The sequence below is a fragment of the Manis pentadactyla genome, chromosome 14, assembly GCF_030020395.1.
Source record: "Manis pentadactyla isolate mManPen7 chromosome 14, mManPen7.hap1, whole genome shotgun sequence".
Classification (NCBI taxonomy): Eukaryota; Metazoa; Chordata; class Mammalia; order Pholidota; family Manidae; genus Manis; species Manis pentadactyla.
This window is the reverse complement of record NC_080032.1, coordinates 89433074-89453963: the sequence shown is the minus strand read 5'-3', so window position 1 is coordinate 89453963 and position 20890 is coordinate 89433074. Positions and strand designations below refer to the sequence as shown.

Here is a 20890-nt window from a genome sequence, read left to right as displayed (position 1 = left end):
TGGGTGGGAATGGGGAGTGGATGCAGTTTCAATTTTGCAAGATGAAAAGTGTTCTGGGGATTGGTTGCACAATAAGGTGACTATATTTAACACTACTGAACTGTAAAAAAATGATTAAGATGGTAAATTTTATCTTATGTGTATTTTATTGGAATTTTTTTAAAAGTTAAGGTGAGATGTCATGGTTGGGATCAAATTTAAGATGTAAGCAAGAGATTAACCAAAGGAACAGTATTTCTACTACAATCTGTTCTCTAATAGATAAAAATACATGTATCACTAGCTCTCTATATACTCAATAAACCATTTCTCCAAAGTGAATGCAATGCCAAACTTTAACCCAACCTGAAATAATCATGCATAATAAATTAGTGAGGTTTAAGTGTGTTGTCAATATTGACCAGAAACATTTTCATAAAACATCCTATGAAAAGCATCATAATCCAATTTTTGCATCCACATAAATCTAGTAAAAGAGAGGAAATTATCTAACTGTATGTGAAATGTTGATGGACAGTAAAAAAGATCATTTGGTCAAGCTTTTTATAGCTCAGCAAATACTTTCCCTTCTCAGATTTCCTGTTTTATTCAGGAACATTGCTGTTTCAAAACCAGTGCATCGAAAACCTGTGGCTTTTTAATTTAAGCTGGGTATCAGCAGAAAATAAGCACGATCTGGTGAATAAGGTGGTCCTACCAACCTATCGGGAGGGGCCCTTGCTCCAGGGCTGGGCATACAGTGGGCTTTTCTAAGCAAAAACATGGACGAGTTAATTTTTCTCACTTTATGAGCAATGCCAACTTCCTTAAACAATTTTCCCTCGCCACCAGGACATGAATGAGTCAAATTGCCTCAGCAGTTTTCTCTGTGCTCAACAATGCAATCAAAAGTGGTAAATCAGGATGAACTGTGGTGTCAGGAAGAATCTGGTTACAATGAAACTCTCCACAACATTTCTTAAACCCAAACAAGTCATGAAACTCCGATTACATGTTGCTTATTTCAGAATATGAGGGTCTTTTTGAGAAATGGAGTTCAGGTAACAAGAAACAGAACATAGCGACCTGGTCTGTGGTGATCCTTGTAAAGAGAAACGACTGTAGGCCTGCTAATTAGCAAGTAATTGAAAGTACATTGTAACTGAGGGGCGGTTTTGTCACCTTGCGCTCCTCTGAGGCCCAGAAGAAGGCAGTTGTTGATCAGAAGGTTCCGTCTGTGAGTTCAGGGCCCGAGAGCAGAAGCCCAGGCGGCTTCCTAGCAGGGAACCGCACCGGAGGGTAGAAGGTACGGAGAAAAGTGCCGCCCGCGTCCGCGGGCCTGTGACACGGGCTCGGAGCCCCGCAGGGGGCGAAGCTCATGGGGTTTCCCGGCGGGCGCGGAGGGCGTCGGTGACTCAGGGGACCCGGTGACTCGGGGGGGTGCGGTGACTGGGAGGGCCGGTGACTCAGGGGGTGCCCCGCTGACTCAGGGGGTGTCCGGTGACTCGGGGGCCCGGTGATTCGGGGGCCTAGTGACTCGGGGGCCCGACGACTCGGGGGTGCCAGCCTGCCCCCGCCGCGACGGGAACGGCGTCTGCTGTCCGAGGCTTTAACGGTACGGCGCGACAGCGGCGCAGACGGCGGGCGACCCGGGACCCTTCACGTGAGGCGGCGCAGCGCGGGGACGCGCAAACTCAGGGCGTTGGGCCCATCGTTTTACCGCTGAAAAGCACCCGTTCAGTGAAGTGACCGTTTCTGGTTCCGCGCGTCCCTCCGGGGAGCCCGGGGACGGCGGGGGGCGAGGACGCGGCGGCGGCGGGGGGCGGGGCGGCGCGAGTCGCGGGCGGATGACGCGCGGCCGGCGGAGGGGCGGCCACGTCCTGGGGCGCCGGGCGGGCCGCAAACGCGCCGGAGCCGCAGCCGGAGTCGCGGCCGCCGCCATGTCCCACCAGACCGGCATCCAAGGTGACGGCGCCCGGCACGGCGCGGGCGCCCGGGGAGGAAGGGCCGCCGCCGCGTATCGGACCGACCCGGCCGGGCGCCGGGGAGCGGGTTCCCGCGGCGGCGGCCCTGCGGAGTCCCGCCGGCTCCGGGCTCCGCTCCGCCGCACTGTCGCGGGCTCCGGGCTCAGCCCCGGGCCGCCCCGCGCGCAGACGCCCGCGGAGCCGCCCGTTGGCCCGGGTGCCGGTCGGAGCGGGCCGCAGACTTAGCGCCACAGCCGAGCGGCGGGCGCCCCGGCCCCGGTCCCGCTGCCCGGCCGCGACCCCGGGCGGCGGCTGAGGAAGCGGAGCTTTGCCCGGGGCGCGGCGCTCAGGGCCGCCCGGCCGGGTCGGGCCGCCGAGCTCCGCGGCGCCGGGCGAGCGCAGGTCGCGGGCCCCCAGGGTCAGGACGGGTCACCTGCGGGCGGCTATTCCTAGTGTGAGCGCGCAGGAAGGGCATTGCGGAAGGCGTCTTTGTTTATCATAAGCTTGAAATCGGACTAAAAGGGTTAAGCAGGTTTTCGACATTTTTCAAGCAAGCAATAAAGGTGTTTTTCAGAGTGATGCGTTCGTTACTGGGTTTGAGGAACTTTAATACTCAGTTATTTCTGCTGTGGAATTATCTAGATAAACATTAGGATTAATATGCCCTAAGTACATTACTCTTTATATTTCCTTAGCTGTATACAGTGTCCACTCATATTTCTAAGTTTTATCATTTAAATTACTGGTAAGAGGATGCTACATACTCAATATTCTGTGTATTATAATTATTTTCCTTAAGTTGCAGTAGAAGGTATTAATACATAAGTATAAAAAGTAGGTTTCCTTTTTTAATTTTTTTCCACAGCAAGTGAAGAAGTTAAATATACGTTTGCCAGAGCAAGAAATGGAAAATACAGACTTCTGAAGATATCTATTGAAAATGGTTAGTTAAACATTTTAAAATGGTGTTTGTCCTTGGAGAAGTGGGTGTAATATGTTTAAACTTCTAAGTTGTCAGCGATTTGAATTCCTGATGTTAGAAGTTCAGAACTTGCTTTAGGCAACCTGGATCCTGTACATTTTGGGCACGTCCCTTGGGCACTTGCTTATCTTCTGAATTCTGTGGAATTCAGGGAAAAAAAGATGTTGTTTTTTGGTGTGCTATCTTCCCTGTAGTTTTTGTCTCCGTTTCCACACCAAAGTCCATTTCTAATGTCAGTGCTTCCTCTGTGGAATGGAAATTAGTTAACAGGTGGTTACCTAAAAAAAAAACCCCAGGTACTTGTGAATTGTTACTTGGTAAAGTTCTGAAGTAGATACAAACGATTCCAAACTTCCATTTTCTCTACTTCATTTCAACCTATGGTGCAAAAATGATTCCCCTTCCTGTTTTAGAAAAAATTCTGAGAATATAACAAACCATAAATTGATCCTTTCAAAATAATTTTGTAAGCACGGAAGTTGGTTGGGTGGGAGAATCTTTAAATTCAGCTAGATTTGAATTTGAACAACTAATATTAAAACTACTTAATCACAAATGAGTATGTTAAAATATTCCATTGGCCTAATCTCATAAATACCTTGAAATATTTTGCTTTGGAAAAATAACTTATTCTTTTATAAACTGGAAATTTATTTGCTTTTCATTTTCTATTTATGTATTTAAAAAATACCAGAATAGTTTGAAGAATATGCATCCTACATGTATTACCACACTCAACAGGAATAAGCATATACTGTAAAGCAGCATATTTTAGAAATATTAAGCTAAAATTTTAAATGCCATCATTTCCTGACTAGTTTATTAACTAAAATGGCAAGCTTATCTAACTAGCATCTCTACAGAAGAAAAATGACATTATTTTCTAAATCATTAATTTCTGGTTTTACATTATTTTTGCTTTGAGAAAAAATTTTAAATCAGGAAAATACAAAGAATAATAATATAACAAACACTTCCCTTTCCTCTTTAATAACTGCTAATGTTTTGTCATATTTGTGTTCAAGCCTTTTTCAGATTTAATGTTTTGTGTTATAAGAGCAACCCCTTAAACAAGTTCACTTCCCAACGTCTTTCCCTGGAGGCAGCTATATTAGGAGGTTTTCTATTTGTGCAGTTGTTTTTTTTTTAATATGTATCCCTAAATATCATACAGTGCTGTTTTGAGTTCTCAAGTTCACATAAACTAATACCTTCCTCTGCTGCTTTCCTTTTGCTGTAAACATTTCTGTAATTAGTTTTGCTAGAGATCACTAATTCTTTTTACATAGGAACACAATTCTGTCATATGACTGTGCCACATATTATATGTCCATTCTCTTACTGATGAACATTTCAGCTATTTTCCATTTCCACTGCTATTATATAGTGTACAGTGAATACCTTTGTATTTTTTCGTGCAGGAGACTGCCTATCCAGAGTATTTTCACAATTTTACTTGATTCTGCCACGTGGTTCCTCAGAGTGGCTATACCAATTTATGCTTCTGGACAGATTTTGAAATTTGTAGCATTATGGCCACATAGGAGCTAAACTGGTTTTATTTAATATTTCTTACTGTACAATTCAATGTTAATTTCAGAAATTAACCTTTGAGTGCTGGTTCCCTTATTTAAATATATTTTGTTGATAACTTACTGTGTGAACATTTTGGAAAATAGAATATAATCACCCATTCATCAACCATCCAAGTCAACAATGATAACTTTTATGTGTTCCTTTAACTGTTCTTTAATATATCATTATTTTAACCATACTAATAAAATTTTCATACCTGTTTTTAATACTATTTCATATCATAATTATTTTTTGTGTTATAATCTTTTTCCTTTCATCTTTTTGATATGAATAACAGTAATTAGGAAATGACTATGTATTATTCTATTCAATACTTCACTTTGTATTTCAAACCATTCCTATATTTTTTTAAAATTGTTCTTCATAGAGAAACTTGTGATTGGGTCATGTAGTCAGCCTTCAGATTCCTGGGATAAGGATTACGATGCCTTTGTTTTGCCGCTGTTGGAGGACGAGCAACCATGCTATGTATTATTCAGGTTAGATTCCCAAAATGCCCAGGGATATGAATGGATATTCATTGCGTGGTCTCCAGATCATTCTCATGTAAGTAAGTTTTTAAAAACTTTTTTAACATTAAATGCTACAATTTTTTTTCTGGAATATGTGTAGGCCAATAGAAAGTTCAGAAGCAAAAGTCCCATGGAAGTCCCATTTCTCACAGAAGGAGTGATCTTGGGGAAAATCCTTGTATTAACATGGAATCTGGAGTGATGAACTTAGATTCAGAAGTCTTGCTCTTGAAATCAGAATTATTATTGATTTTAAATTTAAAAATCTGTGGCAGTTATAAGTGATTTTATGGATCTCTGAAGAATAAAGCCTACTTTGAGAGCAAAAATTGTAATAATTCTGAGAACTGATTAAAAATTAAATATTCTCATGGCTATGATTCCAGTGATGAGCATACACACAAATTAGTATTTCTCTTAGGAAAGTTAACAGACTAAATAGAACAAAAGACAAAATTAATACATGGATATTGCCCAGTATTATAAGATTAATTCTATGTTTTTTATAGAAAAATAATAATTTTAAAATTATCCAGATATCATTCACAAAAGTAATCCCTTCCTTTTTAATTTCACATATCCTATCTGAAAAAAATACTGAATTCGACTGCAGGATTATGAAATGATTACTATTCATTGACAGTTATCTTTAGTAGTTTCTCATAGATGCTGTTAGACTTCCAAAGAACAGTATATGTTATAGTTCTTTTCATCCTGTGTCCCTTAAGGAATAGAATATGCCATAGGTATGCAATGAATATTTGATTCTGAAACTTATTTAGTAATAGCAGACCTAGATTTCCTTTGGGTAAAATGTCAGTTTCAAGGTAACTCCATTTCAGTGTTTTCCCCATTGTAACGTAGTGTTTTAAGTGTTTATTTTTTAATCTTGAACTCATTTTGTACTTTGAAAAATGTGACTTACAAATTGAAACCTTCAGTTCACTTCAGATGCTGGTGTTACAATGGTTATTTGTATCACATACTTTAGCATGTTAGAATTGCTAGATTTCAGCTTTATCACAGTTTATTTTTAATGTGCTTGAATATTTTAGTACATTCAGAAAGTGCTTTTTTTTTCCCAGTGATTTTCATCTATAAACTTCCAAGTAACCTTTCACAACTTACTAGGTTCGTCAGAAAATGCTGTATGCAGCAACAAGAGCCACTCTGAAAAAGGAGTTCGGAGGCGGCCACATTAAAGATGAAGTATTTGGAACAGTAAAGGTACAAGACTTGTGTTTTTATGTAGATTCTGTATGTTGCAATTAAAGCACCAGTTAATGAGTAATTGATAAGAATTCAGATTGATGAATCTTTAAGAATAGGAGAGAAAATATTGTTACATTTCATTAGATATACAAGTTAACTGAAACATTATTTATGCTTTTAAAATATGTCGGCATCTCCTTTGTAAGAGTTCAAAAACTAGAATATACCTTAAGAGTTCATCTAGCTCAACCCCTCATTTAGTTCGACCTTTTCATATTAAGGGTGGGGAAACAGGCCAGAAAAATGAGAGACTACTTGAAGAGACAGTAATTTTTAGGTATTTTAGACATTTATACCTATTTTGTAGCAGCAGTAACTCTGTTACTTAAACCAGAGAACATTGAGGCAGGTAAATTGACAATTAATTGGAATACTTGATAAATTAATAAATTTAATTAAGTTATATTTAAGAATTTACTTTATTATAAAATTTGTATGGCAAATAGATGTATTTATACATATTCACACAAATTAAGAAAATCAAATAGATTTTTTGAACAGGTTTTTTGTTGTTTAGAACTTATATTCTGATTCAGAAAGTAGTATAATCTAGTGAGTAGAACATAAGACTGGATGGGAATACTTACTATTAATTGCTTCTCAATTTTAGTCTTCCAAACCACAAAATTTTGATGAAAAGTAGACTTCTTTGGAATATTTTTTTTTTCTTTTAAGTAGGGACTGAAATCGTTTTCTGTGAATAGAGAAATTATATAAATCATTATAATACAGAATTCAGAATCTGAATATGTTGATTACTGAATAATTATTGGGCTGGCTTCCCCAGATGGTTAATTATAATGATCCTATGGGCTTGCAGCACAACCAGGTTCATCATGTGGCTGGCGTCACCTCTTCCACCCTCATGGAAAAGATTTAGTAATTATAAAACCTTGGAAAATGAAGACTAGGTACTCCCCTTAAAATTTTTTGAAAACCTGTACAATAGAGGATTTAAAAAAAAAAAAGAATAGTAAAATTCTTACACTATTTATTTTCAGTTAGTGTATTTTCTTTTATGTAAAATTAATAACTTTGATTTTCTTTAACCTCACTGAGATTTTATAGAGAATAATAAGTCCATTTCTGTGCTTATAGGAAGATGTATCATTACATGGATATAAAAAATATTTGCTATCACAGTCTTCTCCTGCCCCATTGACTGCAGCTGAGGAAGAATTACGACAGATTAAAATCAATGAGGTAAATTAGTTTTGAAACCCTTGCAAGATTTTAAGTGTTTGAAAATATCATATTTTTAATTTATAGATTTAGAGGTAACTAGAGAATAAAGAAGTTAGATAGCTTACATTTATTCTGTTTAGAGACTCCATGTGTTTTCAGGAAAAGAGAATATTAAACTTCATGTCAATTTCATAAATAGCTTTCCCCTGTCTGTCTAACGTATATGGCAGGATAGTAAATCTTCCTGTTGGAAATTGTTAACTTTGTACTTTGAATACTAAACAATGAAAAAAGTGTGTGTGTTACCCATTTAGTGCAAAGAATTTATATCTGATGAGGTTGTCTGAAGCAGGTTTGTTTTGTTATGTTATTTCAGAGAATAGTGATGACTAAAGAGAATAAAATGTAAATACTAAGATGTTTAGGATTTCTAGAAGCGCTATGAATTCACTTCTGTGAACACGACTTGGATGGGTATGTGTATATGTATATGTGGAAAATGGTTGAGTTTTTGTTTATTTCAGTTAGTCAATAAATTTCCATCCATATTTTAGTGTATCTTATTTTTAATGTGTTTTCTGCAGCCATTCTAATTGCAAGCAAGGATAGCTACTGTTTTTCTACTGGGATTTTACAGAAAATAACAAGTAGCAGAAACCACTGTTCACTAGTCTGAGTGACAGACTACTAGGAATCATTCTGGGAAGTGATGGAATATTATTTAATATTAACCTGATAGCAAGGATCTATCTTCATATTATTTTAACTCAAGTTATGTGAGTAGGGACTTCTATGTGATTTTTGTTATATACAAGTTTGATAGTTTGTTTTATTCCTTGCAATCAGAACCCAGAGGATCGTATTGGGGTATGCATTTGCATATGTTCTATGATGTTTTCATTATCCAGTGTCATGCTGTTAGAATCTCCATTCATTTTTTTAAAAGTAAAGTTTTTTATGTGACCTGTTGCAATACTGCAAATAATACCCTTTACTGGCTATCACTTATCAAGTATAAAAGCCGTACGCGTGTGTACTGGACACTGTCTGGAAGCCCTACTCTCCTCCTCCAGTGCCTGCACACCCGCTTCTCAGTGGTGGGAGCTCCAGTCCAGGGCTTCTGCATCACAGTGACCAGTTGAACTGTGTGTGTCCTTGTGAGCTGTTTGTACTCCTTTCAGTTCAGTGCATGGCGTTCGTGTTGCATTTTTTACGTCTAACAGAACAAAGTAAAATTCTATACATACTGCGTATATATCATACTTCATAAATTTTATCAAGTAAAATACTGTAATTAAAGGTATATTATGAAGACACTTCAAAGAGCTTATAGCTCACTGCAGTTGTGCCAAACCAAACATATAAACAAAACCTCCAAAGCGCCATTAACCTTCACTCAGATGTTCACCCCCAACATGGTCATGAAGATGTCATGCACTCTGCATGTTGACAAAATGCTAGCAGAACATGACCAAGGAAGAAAAAGTATTTGCTTTTTAAGTTACTAGTGTTCTAAGTGTTAATTATATTGGAATGGGGCAGGATGGGTTGGGTCTTCTCACCTTTGCTATATGGCACGGCCAAAACTTCATCAGTCAACCTGGCTGTCATACTTAGGTGCAGACCGACGTGAGTGTGGACACTAAGCATCAGACACTACAAGGAGTAGCATTTCCAATTTCTCAAGAAGCTTTTCAGGCTTTGGAAAAACTGAGTAACAGACAGCTCAACTACGTGCAATTGGTAAGAGATGCATACTGGTTATAATGGAGAGGCTGCTCTTTTTGGTGGCTAATGGCTTGTGTAGGGTTTATTTGTAATGGATTTGAAATTTTTTATTTGCTTCCTGATAATTCATTTTTTCTTTTATGCAACAAAAGCAATATATATTCACTATGAAAGTCAAACCTGCCTGCATAAATTTCCCTTTGTCTCCTAGTTTTTCTATTACAAATTTGAAGTTTTAATGTATTTTTATGTTTTAATGAATGTATCTTCTTATTGCAGGAAATAGATATAAAAAATGAAGTCATAATCTTGGCCAACACAACAAATACAGAACTAAAAGATTTGCCAAAGCGGATCCCCAGGGACTCAGCCCGCTACCATTTCTTTCTGTACAAGCACTCCCACGGAGGGGACTATCTGGAGTCCATAGGTAGAGGACACATCGCGCTTAGCCTGTTCGGCTTGCTGTTGACCTTTCCTCACTCTGCTCTTGTGTACTTCTCATTCAGAAAACACAGTGACATCTTTGTGAGCGTTACTGTTTGCTAATTGATATGTGGCTGATTGCAGTCTTTGTTATTTTAACTTACAGTTTTTATTTATTCGATGCCTGGGTACACGTGCAGCATAAGGGAGCGGATGCTCTACTCCAGCTGCAAGAGCCCGCTGCTGGGGACTGTGGAGAGGCAGCTGCACATGGACGTCATCAGGAAGGTACTGACTTACCTAACTCATCTCACTAAGGTGTTTATCTAATAACTACGTCTTTAAAATGTTTCCGTTTTTGCTATATTTTTTATTGTCTTCTCCATGTAGTTCATGACTTATAAATGAAAGCTTTTTCTTATTCTTAGAAATATGTAGGCTCCCCTCTAAGTGCTGTCACGACCCCAGTCTCCCTATAGACCTGTACTCTGATATGTAGCCACAAGCTACATTTAGGCTATTTAAATTTAAATTTAAATTTAAATTAAGTAAAACTTAAAATCCAGTTCCTTAATCACACTAGCCACATTTCAAGTGCTCATTAGCCTCATGTGGCTCTTGCTGCCATATTGCCCAGTGTGGAATTCAGAACTTTTTCCAAATTGCAGAGAGTTCTGTTGGGCAGGACTACTAAGCTACATGCTTACGACTGTCTCAAGATTTTCAAGAAGCCACAGTCTCTGTTTATAACTGAATCATGGAAATCTTTACCATTATTGGGAAGGGACAAAAGGAGCAAAAACATTAGCCTTGTGGGAGCTAAGCCACCAATCTTCTTATATTTATTTTCTTAAATGCAAGTGAGGCACAGGGAAAGATATGGTTTATTCTTAAGCCCATCACCTCTTAAAACAAGGTCTTTAGAATGAACCCTTCAAGCTTTTTAAGTTGTTAAGAAACAGTTTGTATAGTAGGGGCTGGCTGATTTTCTCTACAAGAGGACCAGATAGTAAATATTTAAGGCTTTGCCAGGCCACAGATGGTCTTTGTTACATATTCTTTGTTTTTACAACCCTTTAAGTACATAAAGCACTCTTAACTTGGCTCCGTGTGGCCTGTGACCCATAGTTTGCTGGCTCTTCTGCAGTGACCCTGGGGATGAAGGGGCCTCGAGTGATGTTTCCTGACTATATAGTGTGCAAAGCAGAATGCCGACAATACAGTGGTGGCTTTTACTGTGGAACATGGGTTAAACTGGAGGAGAAAGAGGGAACCAAATAGAAAATAAGTATGTGTTCAAACAACTCATTTAGCTCCCCGACTCCAAAGGGGAAAAGTGAAACTACTTACCTACGGTCCTTGACAGCATTCACACCTGAACCCCGACCCGTTGCTTGCAAGTAGGTTTTGAGCACTGTGCTTTTTCATAGTGTGCCACACTGTACTAATTCCATTTCTTGCAGATCGAGATAGACAACGGGGATGAGCTGACTGCCGAGTTCCTTTATGAAGAGGTGCACCCCAAGCAGCATGCTCATAAGCAGAGTTTTGCAAAACCAAAAGGTCCTGCAGGAAAAAGAGGAATTCGAAGACTAATTCGGGGTCCAGCTGAAACTGAAGCCACTACTGATTAAAAGCTGCATACTATGACACTAGTTTTTTTAAAGTCCAGCTTTTAGTACAGGAGAACTGAAATCATTCCATGTTGATATATAGTAGAGTAAAAATTGTACTTTTTGAAAAACAGCACTTTTCACTTCCTGAGTGTTTTTAAAACTAATGTTATAGAAGACTTGTGATCTCTATTTTTGAGTTAAAGCTACAAAAGGTTTTGACATAGTGATGTTTATGTTGTTGCACTGTTTTCATAGAGTGATGATTCCACAATTTCACATGATTCTTTAAATTTTATACAGTTGGGCCAATTCCAGAAATTCTAATGTCTGAAAGTAAGATACACTTCTTATTACTCTTAGTGAGACAGCATAATTTTTTTTCTGTAAAGGAGAGAGAAAGACCTTAAAATATTCATACTACTTAATAAATCTGTTAAGGACCAGGTTAGATCATATTCTAAGATGAAAACTTAGCGTGCCTAGGGGGAGGTGAGAGTTTGCTAACTGAGGAGCAGTGCCGGCGCCCCGACTGTGGGCTCTTGTCTGTAGCTTCCAGAAACCCTGCTGTTATTGCAGCTGTGTTTTCTATTTGACTTTTTGGTTTTCTAAATGGCATTAATATTTCAGAAGATCAGCTCACTCTGAAATTTAAGGGTACCAGATATTTTCTCTACTGCAGGATTTCTGATGACATTGAAAGGCAGTGTTTAAACATCTTTACTACATTCTCTTCCTAGTGCTTTAAAACATTTCCATTTCAAAAGTAGTTATTTCATTATGAGTAGTGTGGGGCCAAATATTTATGTTCAGATTGAATATTAAGTTAATATTCAGAAGCAAAACTAAAGAATGTTGAAAAGGTTTTAAGTAACAAGATTGATTTCTTTCCAAAATCATGTATTTATAGGCCGATTGTGTTCCTCACAAATACTCAGATTTAAGAAGACTTTGAACGTCTTGGTACTTAATCAACCTAGTACAGATTAAACCATCGGTATCTTTTTCAAAACACTTTTAGCTGGATTCTAAAGGCTTGCATTTTCAGTGACAACCTACAGAAGTTTTGGACCTCATTTTTCTTGGATACTTGAACTAGAGGGAGCTGAGCACGTCATCGTGTTAAATCTGTTAACCTGCTGCAGGAGCCGTGATGATGAGTTTTCTAAATGAACTGTAGGAATCCAGGATTTAGAATTTCTTGATCTAAACTTTATGCTGCATAAAACAAATATGAGAAATGCACATTTCCTAGTATGAAATACGAAATGCTCATTTTTACACCTTACTAGCTAAGGTAATATATGCACCTTTCAGAAATTCAATGTGTGTTCAAATAAAGCATATTAGTATAATTATGGGTTAATGGGTTTTTTCTAGAATTAAGAGTATTTGTGTGAGGTTTTGCTTGTTTACAAATAATCAGACTGTAATACTTAAACATGCAAAATTATTGACAATTTTGCACTTGTTTACTGAAAATAGACTTTAAGTTGTTCCTAGGTGCACATGTAGACACACGTTACCACATTGAGATCCTTGGGCTGCACTGTAGGCCATAGCCGAAGCTGTTACTTTCAGTCAAAAATAATGTTAACCTGAGGGTATAAAATAATTTCACAGTGAATGTTTTTCTGTACCATCAATGTGCAATTATACTTAAATTCTACACTACATGAAAGTAAATGAACATTCCAGAATATAGATGGGATGATAGGGTCTTTATCATTAAATCAACAATTGCTGAACATTGGTGATACACTTAGTGTAACATTGAGAATGTGTCTTAGGTGGCGTTGTAACAGTGGGAGGTGAATGAAGCATTCCCAGTACATTTATATAGCAGTGGAGAAGTACATACCTTCTGTGGACATTTTATAAGTGCATTTTATATCACAATAAAAATTTTTTCTCTTTAATAAATTGTGTACTAGGTTGGTTTTCTATTATGATTTTTTTTAAATGTCTGGATAATTCTGTGAAATGCAATACCTGGTAATAGGTTAGATACCCCACTCATACTGTCGAATGTTAATCTAAGTCAAAAAGAATTTCAAATAGTTTGAAACCTAGGCAAGTTGTATCTATACAGCTCTTCGTTTGGGTCAGCACTTTCCCGCTGCTGCGGCCATGGCAGTACCGGGAGGTCCCCAGTCCTGCTGTGACAGGAGCGCCTGGTGGTGCAACAGGGTGACTGGCAGACGACACTGAGCCCCAGAGACATGCTCGTCCAACAAACCCTGGGTGCGTCCTGTGTGTGCCTACCAGCTGGGACTGTGTTACAAAGTGATGTGTGGTAGCCGTTCACAGAATTGTCTAAAAACGGCTGATACTTAAAACAGTATTTAAAAAGTTACGCAAAGGCAGTCCCACTCAGAACTAAATATGCCTGAGGTACATTACTGTAGTTTGGTATATACCCTTTTGCACATTTTTTTTTTTTACATATACAGCCATACATTATAAGGATAAAGTATTTATTTTTTAAAAAGGACTGATTCTGGGGCTTTATATCCAGAGTTTTTTATAAAGTAGATGGGCTCAGGAATCACTACTCCGTAAATGATTCCTGTGCAGCTATGGTACAGTTTGCCTTAAATGATACAAATTGCACGTGGCTTTCCAACCCTGATTAGTCAATAAACTCCCAAGTATTACTGTGTACTGGTATATGCTGGTTGTGATTAGTGGTAACATCTCAGAATAAAATTTAGTCCTTGCTATTACCCCCTAGCCTCTGCATGACTCGGCCCCTGACTCTGTGTCCCTTGACCAGCATACCCCAGCTCATGGGCACATCTGGTGGATTGAGTCCATGGCTCCCAGCACGGGAGCTGCTGACCCCACACCGGCTCACCAGTCCAACACCTGCATGTCCATCCCTCCATGCAGGTCTCTGCTCAAGGGTCATCTGCTTAGGTCTTTTGACTCCCAATGTGATTGCGCTCCCTGGCCCTTTCTCCGTTTAATCTTGCTTTATTCTTCCTCCAAACGCTCAGGAATGAGAAGTATTCATGCATATAGTGTCTCCCACTGAAATGCAAGCTGCGGCGGAGGGCCTTGGGTCTATTCCCTGCAGCCTCAGCACCTAGGACAGCTCCAGGATGTCGTGGACACTGCTGAATGAATAAAAGGAGATTTGCCTTCTCCAGAGCAGTGGGGAGAGGCGCACATTCCCCCAGTGGGAGGGGCAGCACTGAGGCTCTGGCCAGAGAGAGTGTCCAAGCGGCAGAAGAGCCTCTTGCCCTCTGAAGACCATGATTTCTGCCACAAGAAGCCAGCACTCACTCACCCTGTGCAGCAGGGGTCCCCCAGAGGAGTCCACAATTAGCCAACTCAGCTCAGGAAAGACCAAGCCCAGCCTGTACTCACCTGCTGGGGCCACTCCGCGGCCACCAGCACTTCCCAGGACCCAGCCAGCCTACTGTCCTTGCTGCACTCTGGAAAGTGGATGGGGGAGGCCAGCCAGGAACCAGCCCAGCCCCTGTGGCAGTGTCTCCGCAGAGGGGCCCAGGCTTGGAGCTGAAACATCTCTTCAGCTGCGTTCTTTTGATCAAAGCAAGTTCCAAGGCCGTCTTGGACCCAAGGACTGGGGAAGCAGACCCTACCTCTTGTAAGAGCTAGAAAAGCATATTGCATTACACAGGCACAGGCATAGGGAAGAGGGGCGAGTTGCAATCTGATACAATGAACATGAGGAAGAAGTTCCTTTACCCTTTTGGTGCATCAATTTCCTCAATAAGGAAAAGAACAGGACCAACCTTATAGACTTGTAGCTATTTTCTTCTGTGCTATTTTAATTTCCTTTTCACTTCTACCATGTTTTTGTAGTTATTTTCTTAGTGGTGCCCTGGGGATTACAATCAAATCTTCATTTATAAAAGATCGTTTGGTGTAAAACCAATTTAATTTCTATACAGAAACTTGATCTTTGTGCCCTGACCCCTTATTTGTGCCAGTATTTTCATACAAACTACATCTTTGCACACCGTGTGCCCAACAATACACATAATTATTGTTTCATGTACTTATCTTTTAAATAAGACAAAAAGACTCACAAACAGAATACGCGTGTATAATGCATTTGATATTTACCTATGTGGGTATCTGTGTTGGTGCTTTTTCTTTCTTCCTGTGGAGTTGAATACTCTCTTGTGTCCTTGTATTTCAGCTAAAGGATACCCTTGTTTCTCATAGGGCAGGTTTTCTGGTGATACATTCTCCCAACTTTTGTTCGCCTGTGAATGTCCTATTTTCTCCATTTTTTAAGGATAGTTTTGTTGAAATTATTGGTTGGCATTCTTTTTCTTTCGGCAGTTTGAAAATCTCATCCCATGGCCTCTGGCCTCCATGGCTTCTGATTTTAAAAAATCAGTCATTGCCCAGGTCCCCAGCTACATGTAAAGCTCCCCTCCAAGGAACGCTGACGCTCGGGAGTGCGGCAGAGGGAGGGTGTGAAGACAGCGCCCGCCCTCCGAGGCCTCCAGAGAGGATCAGTCAGCCCCCGACTGCATGTTTAATTAGAAGCCCGTCCCTCAGGCCCCAGCCACGATGATTAGATAGGGGCCTCTGTCCCTGAGCCTGTTGCCTGGTGCTGTGCCCGGGGAGTGGTAGCTGTTACAGTCCTGTGAGACCCAGAAGCATGTGCCCCACTGGCTGCCGGAGACACGCAATGTAGAGGTGTCCCCAGCAGCAGCCCCAAAAATCACAGTGCCAGATGGGTGTGAGCTCTTTTCAGGGCAACAGTGATCACCACAGTCCCAGGGGGCCAGGAACACAGTTGTCTGGGCCCCAGAGCCCCAGGGCACTGTAGACGGCAGCTGAGGCACCCCGTCTTTCTATGAAAGAGGCCCCTTTGCTTGTCCTGAACTTCGGCCTGAGGGCAGGGTTCTAGTCTGGCACATGCTTAGTGGTCTGTGGGGCTGCTCTCAAGGGATGTAGGCGGTGGAGGTCACCTAGGCCTCTCCCTCCACCTTGATCCAGCTCTGTGGTTTCTCTAAGAAAAGAGCTCATACATGCATGCAGAGCCCATTTTTGCAACTGCTGCCCAGAGGATCCTGCCAGGCTGCCTGGCCAGCAGGTTCACGTTTGGATTCTCCAGACTGGGCACACTTGCTTACTTTGTAAAGCTGCTGCCCGAGGGCCTGGCTTCCAAGTAGCCTGCATCTGGTGCTGAAATCCTCCCCTCAGGGACAGACAAGTCTTGGTACATCCTCAACGACTGGGAGCTACTGAAAATCTAACATTCTGCTTAGACAAGCACAGAGGTTCGGGAGATGACAAAGAGCTGAGGCAGAGTCGAATGACAAGGTTCATGTCCTACACGAGGCCACTCCTTCAAGGCTGGGGGTGCTTGTTTCAGCTACTGTACGGAACCTAACAGAGAGTCAAGCAAAATGAACAGACAGAGATATGTTCCAAAGGAAAGAGCACGGTAAACTCTCAGGTATAAAAATGAAATAGAGATAATTAATATACCTAATAAAGAGTTCAAAGTAATGGTCATTAAGATGCTCATAGAACTAGATACAAGAATAAATGAACACAGCGTGAACTACAACAAAGAGACGGAAAATATAAGAAAGTACCAAGTAGATGTCATAGAGCTGACTTTAGTTGTTGTTTACAAACAGAAATAAGCATCAATACAGTAATAATAGGGTATTTTAATACCCACCGCTTACATCAATGAGTAATCAACACAGAAACATCAGCCTTAAATGACACATTAGACCAGATGAACTTAAGCGATATATACAGAACATTCCATCTAAAAACAATAGAATACACATTCTTCTCAAAAGCACATGGAACATTTTGCAGGACAGATCATGTATTAGGCCACAAAACAAGTGTTAATAAATTTAAGAAGGCTAACTTCATATCAAGCATCATTTCTGACCATAATGGTATGAAACTAGAAATTAATTACATGAAGAAAAATGGAAAATTCATAAATGTGTGAAGATTAAACAACATACTACGAACAACCACTGAGTAAAAGAAGCTCCCAAAAGAGAAATCGTAAAATACCTTGAGACAAATGATAATAGGAAATAGAACACTAAAATCTTGGGATGCAGGAAAAGTAGTTCTTAGAGGGAGGTTCATAGCAATAAATGCTTACCTCAAGAAACAAGAAAAGTCTCAAATACAAAACCTAACCTTACACCTCGAGGAACCAGTAAAAGAACAAATGAAGACCAAAGGTAGTAGAAGAAAGGAAACAACAACAATAAGAGCAGAAATAAATGTAATAGATCTTAAAGAGAAACAGAGAAGACCAATGAAACTAAGGGTTGGTTCTTTAAAAAGAGAAACGAATTTGACGTAGGCTCACTAAGAAAAAGAGAGGACTCAATATCCCAAATGAAAGAGGAGATGTTACAATTGATGCCCCAGAAATACAAAGGCTTATAGGAGACTACTACAAACATTTATATGCCAACAAATTGAACAACCTAGAAGAAATGGATTAATTCTTAGAGACATGAGGCCTACTAAGACTGAATCAGAATGAAGTAGAACATCTGAATAGATTATTAGTAAGAAAATAGGATTAGTAATCAAAAACCTCCCAACAAACTAAAATCTAATACCAGATAGCTTCACTGGTGAATTCTACCAAGTATTCAAAAAAGAATTAACACTAATTCTTAAACTCTTTCAAAAAATAGAAGAGGAGGAAACTCTTCCAAATTCACTTTATGAGGAGAGCAGCATTACCCTGACAGCAAAACCAGACAAGGACACCACAAGAAAAGGAAACTACAGGCCAATATTCCCAATAAACACAGATGCAAAAATCCTCAACAAAATATTAGCAAATCAAATTCAGCAATACATTAAAAGGATCATCCATCACAGCCAAGAGGGATTTATCCCAGGGATGCAAGGATAGTACAACACCCACAAATTAATGTGATACATATATTAACAAAATGAAGGATAAAGATTAGATGATTATGTCGGTAGATGCAGAAAAAACATTTGACAAAATTCAACATCCACTTATGATAAAGCTCTCAACAAAATGGGCACGGGTAAATGTACTCAACAGAGGCGATATATGACAAGCCAATAGCTAATACAACATGCCGTGACTTTCCTCCAAGACCAGGAACACGCCGTGGATGCCCACCTCACTGCTTTATTCAGCACAGCATTGGAAGCCTTAGCCAGAGCAATTAGACAAGAAATATAAATAAAAGGCATCCAAATTGGAAAGAAAGAAGTAAAACTATCATTATTTGCAGGTAACATGATATTATATATGTAAATTCTGAAGACTCCATCGAATAACTGTTGGAGTAATAAATAAATTCAGTAAAGTTACAGAATACAAAATCAATACACAAAAATCTGTTGCTGCTATACACTAATAACTAGCAAAGAGAAGTAAAGAAAATAATCCCATTTACAACTGCACCAAAAAGACTAAAATACTAGGAATAAATTAACCAAGGAAGTGAAAAACCTTTATGTTGAAAAGTATAAGATATTAATGAGATAAATTAAAGAAGACACAAGTAAATGGATAGTCCATGTTCATGGATTAGAAGAATCAATATTGTTAAAATGTCCATACTACCCAAAGCAATCTACAGACTTAATGAAATCCCTATCAAAATCCCAATGGCATTTTTCAAAGAAATAGAAAGAATCCTAAAATTTGTGGGGAACCACAAATTCCCCTGAATAGCCAAAGAAATCTTGAGAAAGTGGAATGCTCACTCAGACTCTAAAGTGTGGATCTCTGCATCGCAGGACAGCCTGGGATGACCAGTCTGAAGATTTTACTGGCCATGAATGTGATTTTACTGGTCATGAAGACACTCTGCAATAGAAACTGATATGTAGGTTGCAACAGTCTTTGCCTCTTTGTGAATTATCTTCTAAAAGGCAAATCCAAGCAAGAAATCAAAAAGAAAAGGCTGCTAGGTAAGTACTGAGTTAATGTAAGGCAAGCTGATTAAATGACCTTAACAATTATCTTCAGCAAATTATCTAGATGCATAAATAACCAGTAGAGGAAAATATCTGACATAACCTGGGACAAAATATGTACCTCCTTATCCAGAGGTAGTAGAAACTTTGTGACAAAGTCTTATTCTTGGCTGACCCAAAGGCCTCAGGTAACACAGCCTAACACACAAAGGTTGGTTCTGTTTAGGTTCTTAACACTTGCTTTTTTCTAAGTTATACTACATGTCAGTCATTCCTGAGACTATACACTGATACCCTTTAAAAAAATTTTGAGTTTGGGTGTCGTCAAAGCCTTTTAGCCAAGGGAATCTTTCTCTCACAGTACATAGTTTAAATGCTTCTTTAACATGCCTCACTACTTCATACTGTCTTGTTTATTTACTTATACATTATCTTTGTCTGAATGGAGACCTTCTCCTGAGAACAAGCTCCTAGAGAAAAAGAAGTTTGCTAATATGTTCATTATTTTAAGTCCACTGCTTTTTTAAGTGCCTGGATCATAAAAAACAATAAATAAAAATATATATTTGTTGAATTAATTGTTTCAGGTGAGAGAATTTCATAAGATGACTTTTCTTAATTTCATCAGAGGAATAAAATCTTAACATTAACTTTAGAGATACACTGATGTTGCCTCATACTGACTATTTTTGAGACTAGAATTTAAATGATTAAAAAGCCATTCCGATCTGTGTTCACTCTTGTAGCAAAAGTTGGTCAGAGGATATAAACTTTCAGTTATGCATAAGCTCTGGGGATCTAATGTATGATTATATAATTAATCATATAATACATATAGCATGATGTAAACATACATCACACATATGATGATTATAGTTAACAGTACTATATACTTACAGTTTGCTAAGAAAGTAGATCTTAAATGTTCTCACCACACCATAAACCAAAAAGGTCATCAGGTGAGGTGATGGGTGTGCTAATTAGCTTGACTGTGGTAATTATTTCACAATATGTGTATCAAACCATCACACTGAATACCTTAAGTATATGTAATCTTTATTTGTAAGTTATGCCACTAAAGCTGGAAAAAAATGCTTATTTTGGAGGTGGAAAGAAAGGACTATGAATAGCTGACATCTATGGCTATTTTACATGGCTACAGAACCAAAAATAAACAGATCAATACATGCTTTAGAATGTTCTGGGTATCTCAATTTTATGTTAGAAAAGTAAAACAAAACATTGACTAATTATCCTGACTGCCTGCTTGTTCCACACAGACCATACTAAGTTGAGAGGAACTTATAATTAAAATACTGTAGTTGGCTAGCTAGTGAAACAATGGGTCAGAAAAACGGGATGAAAAACAGCTGCTCTTTCCGGAAACGGGGTAGCCCAGTGGTTCTCAACCACGTTGCTACTCACTGGTTTGCAAAATCAGATGTTGAAGGCAACATTAAAAGTTCACATCAAGGATTGCAAAGCTTCTGTCAGAAGTTTTTTTCAAAAATCCATGAAATTTTTTGTTTCAATAAAAGATTAGAGGCAAACATATTCCAAATGAAGTTAAGAAAATGCTTCAACTAGCTGTCACCACAGGCCTTTACTTTCTGCCTTGAGGAAAGCAGTGAGAAAAGACTGTACATTAATTATTCTTCTCCAAACATGAGTCAAAGTCCTGCTCAG

General features: G+C 39.2%; 2 protein-coding genes across 3 annotated transcripts in view; one reads left to right on the top strand and one right to left on the bottom strand.

Annotated features, from left to right (window-relative positions):
• The window catches only part of TMEM117 (transmembrane protein 117), a 393659-nt gene extending 392238 nt beyond the window's left edge, over positions 1-1421 (bottom strand). For both annotated transcript variants that reach the window (XM_036889401.2, XM_036889402.2), the window contains exon 1: positions 1162-1421. The gene's annotated coding sequence lies outside the window, so the exon portion shown is untranslated. The remainder of the gene's footprint in view (positions 1-1161) is intronic.
• A 360-nt stretch (positions 1422-1781) lies between these two features.
• On the top strand, positions 1782-13203 carry TWF1 (twinfilin actin binding protein 1). Its single transcript, XM_036889415.2, has 9 exons — positions 1782-1944; positions 2809-2886; positions 4889-5067; positions 6165-6260; positions 7404-7508; positions 9108-9233; positions 9498-9648; positions 9811-9932; positions 11108-13203. Exons 1-9 carry the CDS (start codon positions 1827-1829, stop codon positions 11276-11278), a joined length of 1146 nt encoding a protein of 381 aa, XP_036745310.2. The 5' UTR covers positions 1782-1826; the 3' UTR covers positions 11279-13203.
• Positions 13204-20890: the final 7687 nt, after the last annotated feature.

Excerpts from the sequence above, each read along its gene's own strand:
- TWF1 (XM_036889415.2), top strand. The coding sequence starts at position 1,827 with ATGACGCGCGGCCGGCGGAGGGGCGGCCACGTCCTGGGGCGCCGGGCG. Across the intron at positions 6,261-7,403 it reads AAGTATTTGGAACAGTAAAG|GAAGATGTATCATTACATGG; the intron begins GTACAAGACTTG and ends CTGTGCTTATAG. Across the intron at positions 9,649-9,810 it reads GGACTATCTGGAGTCCATAG|TTTTTATTTATTCGATGCCT; the intron begins GTAGAGGACACA and ends TTTAACTTACAG.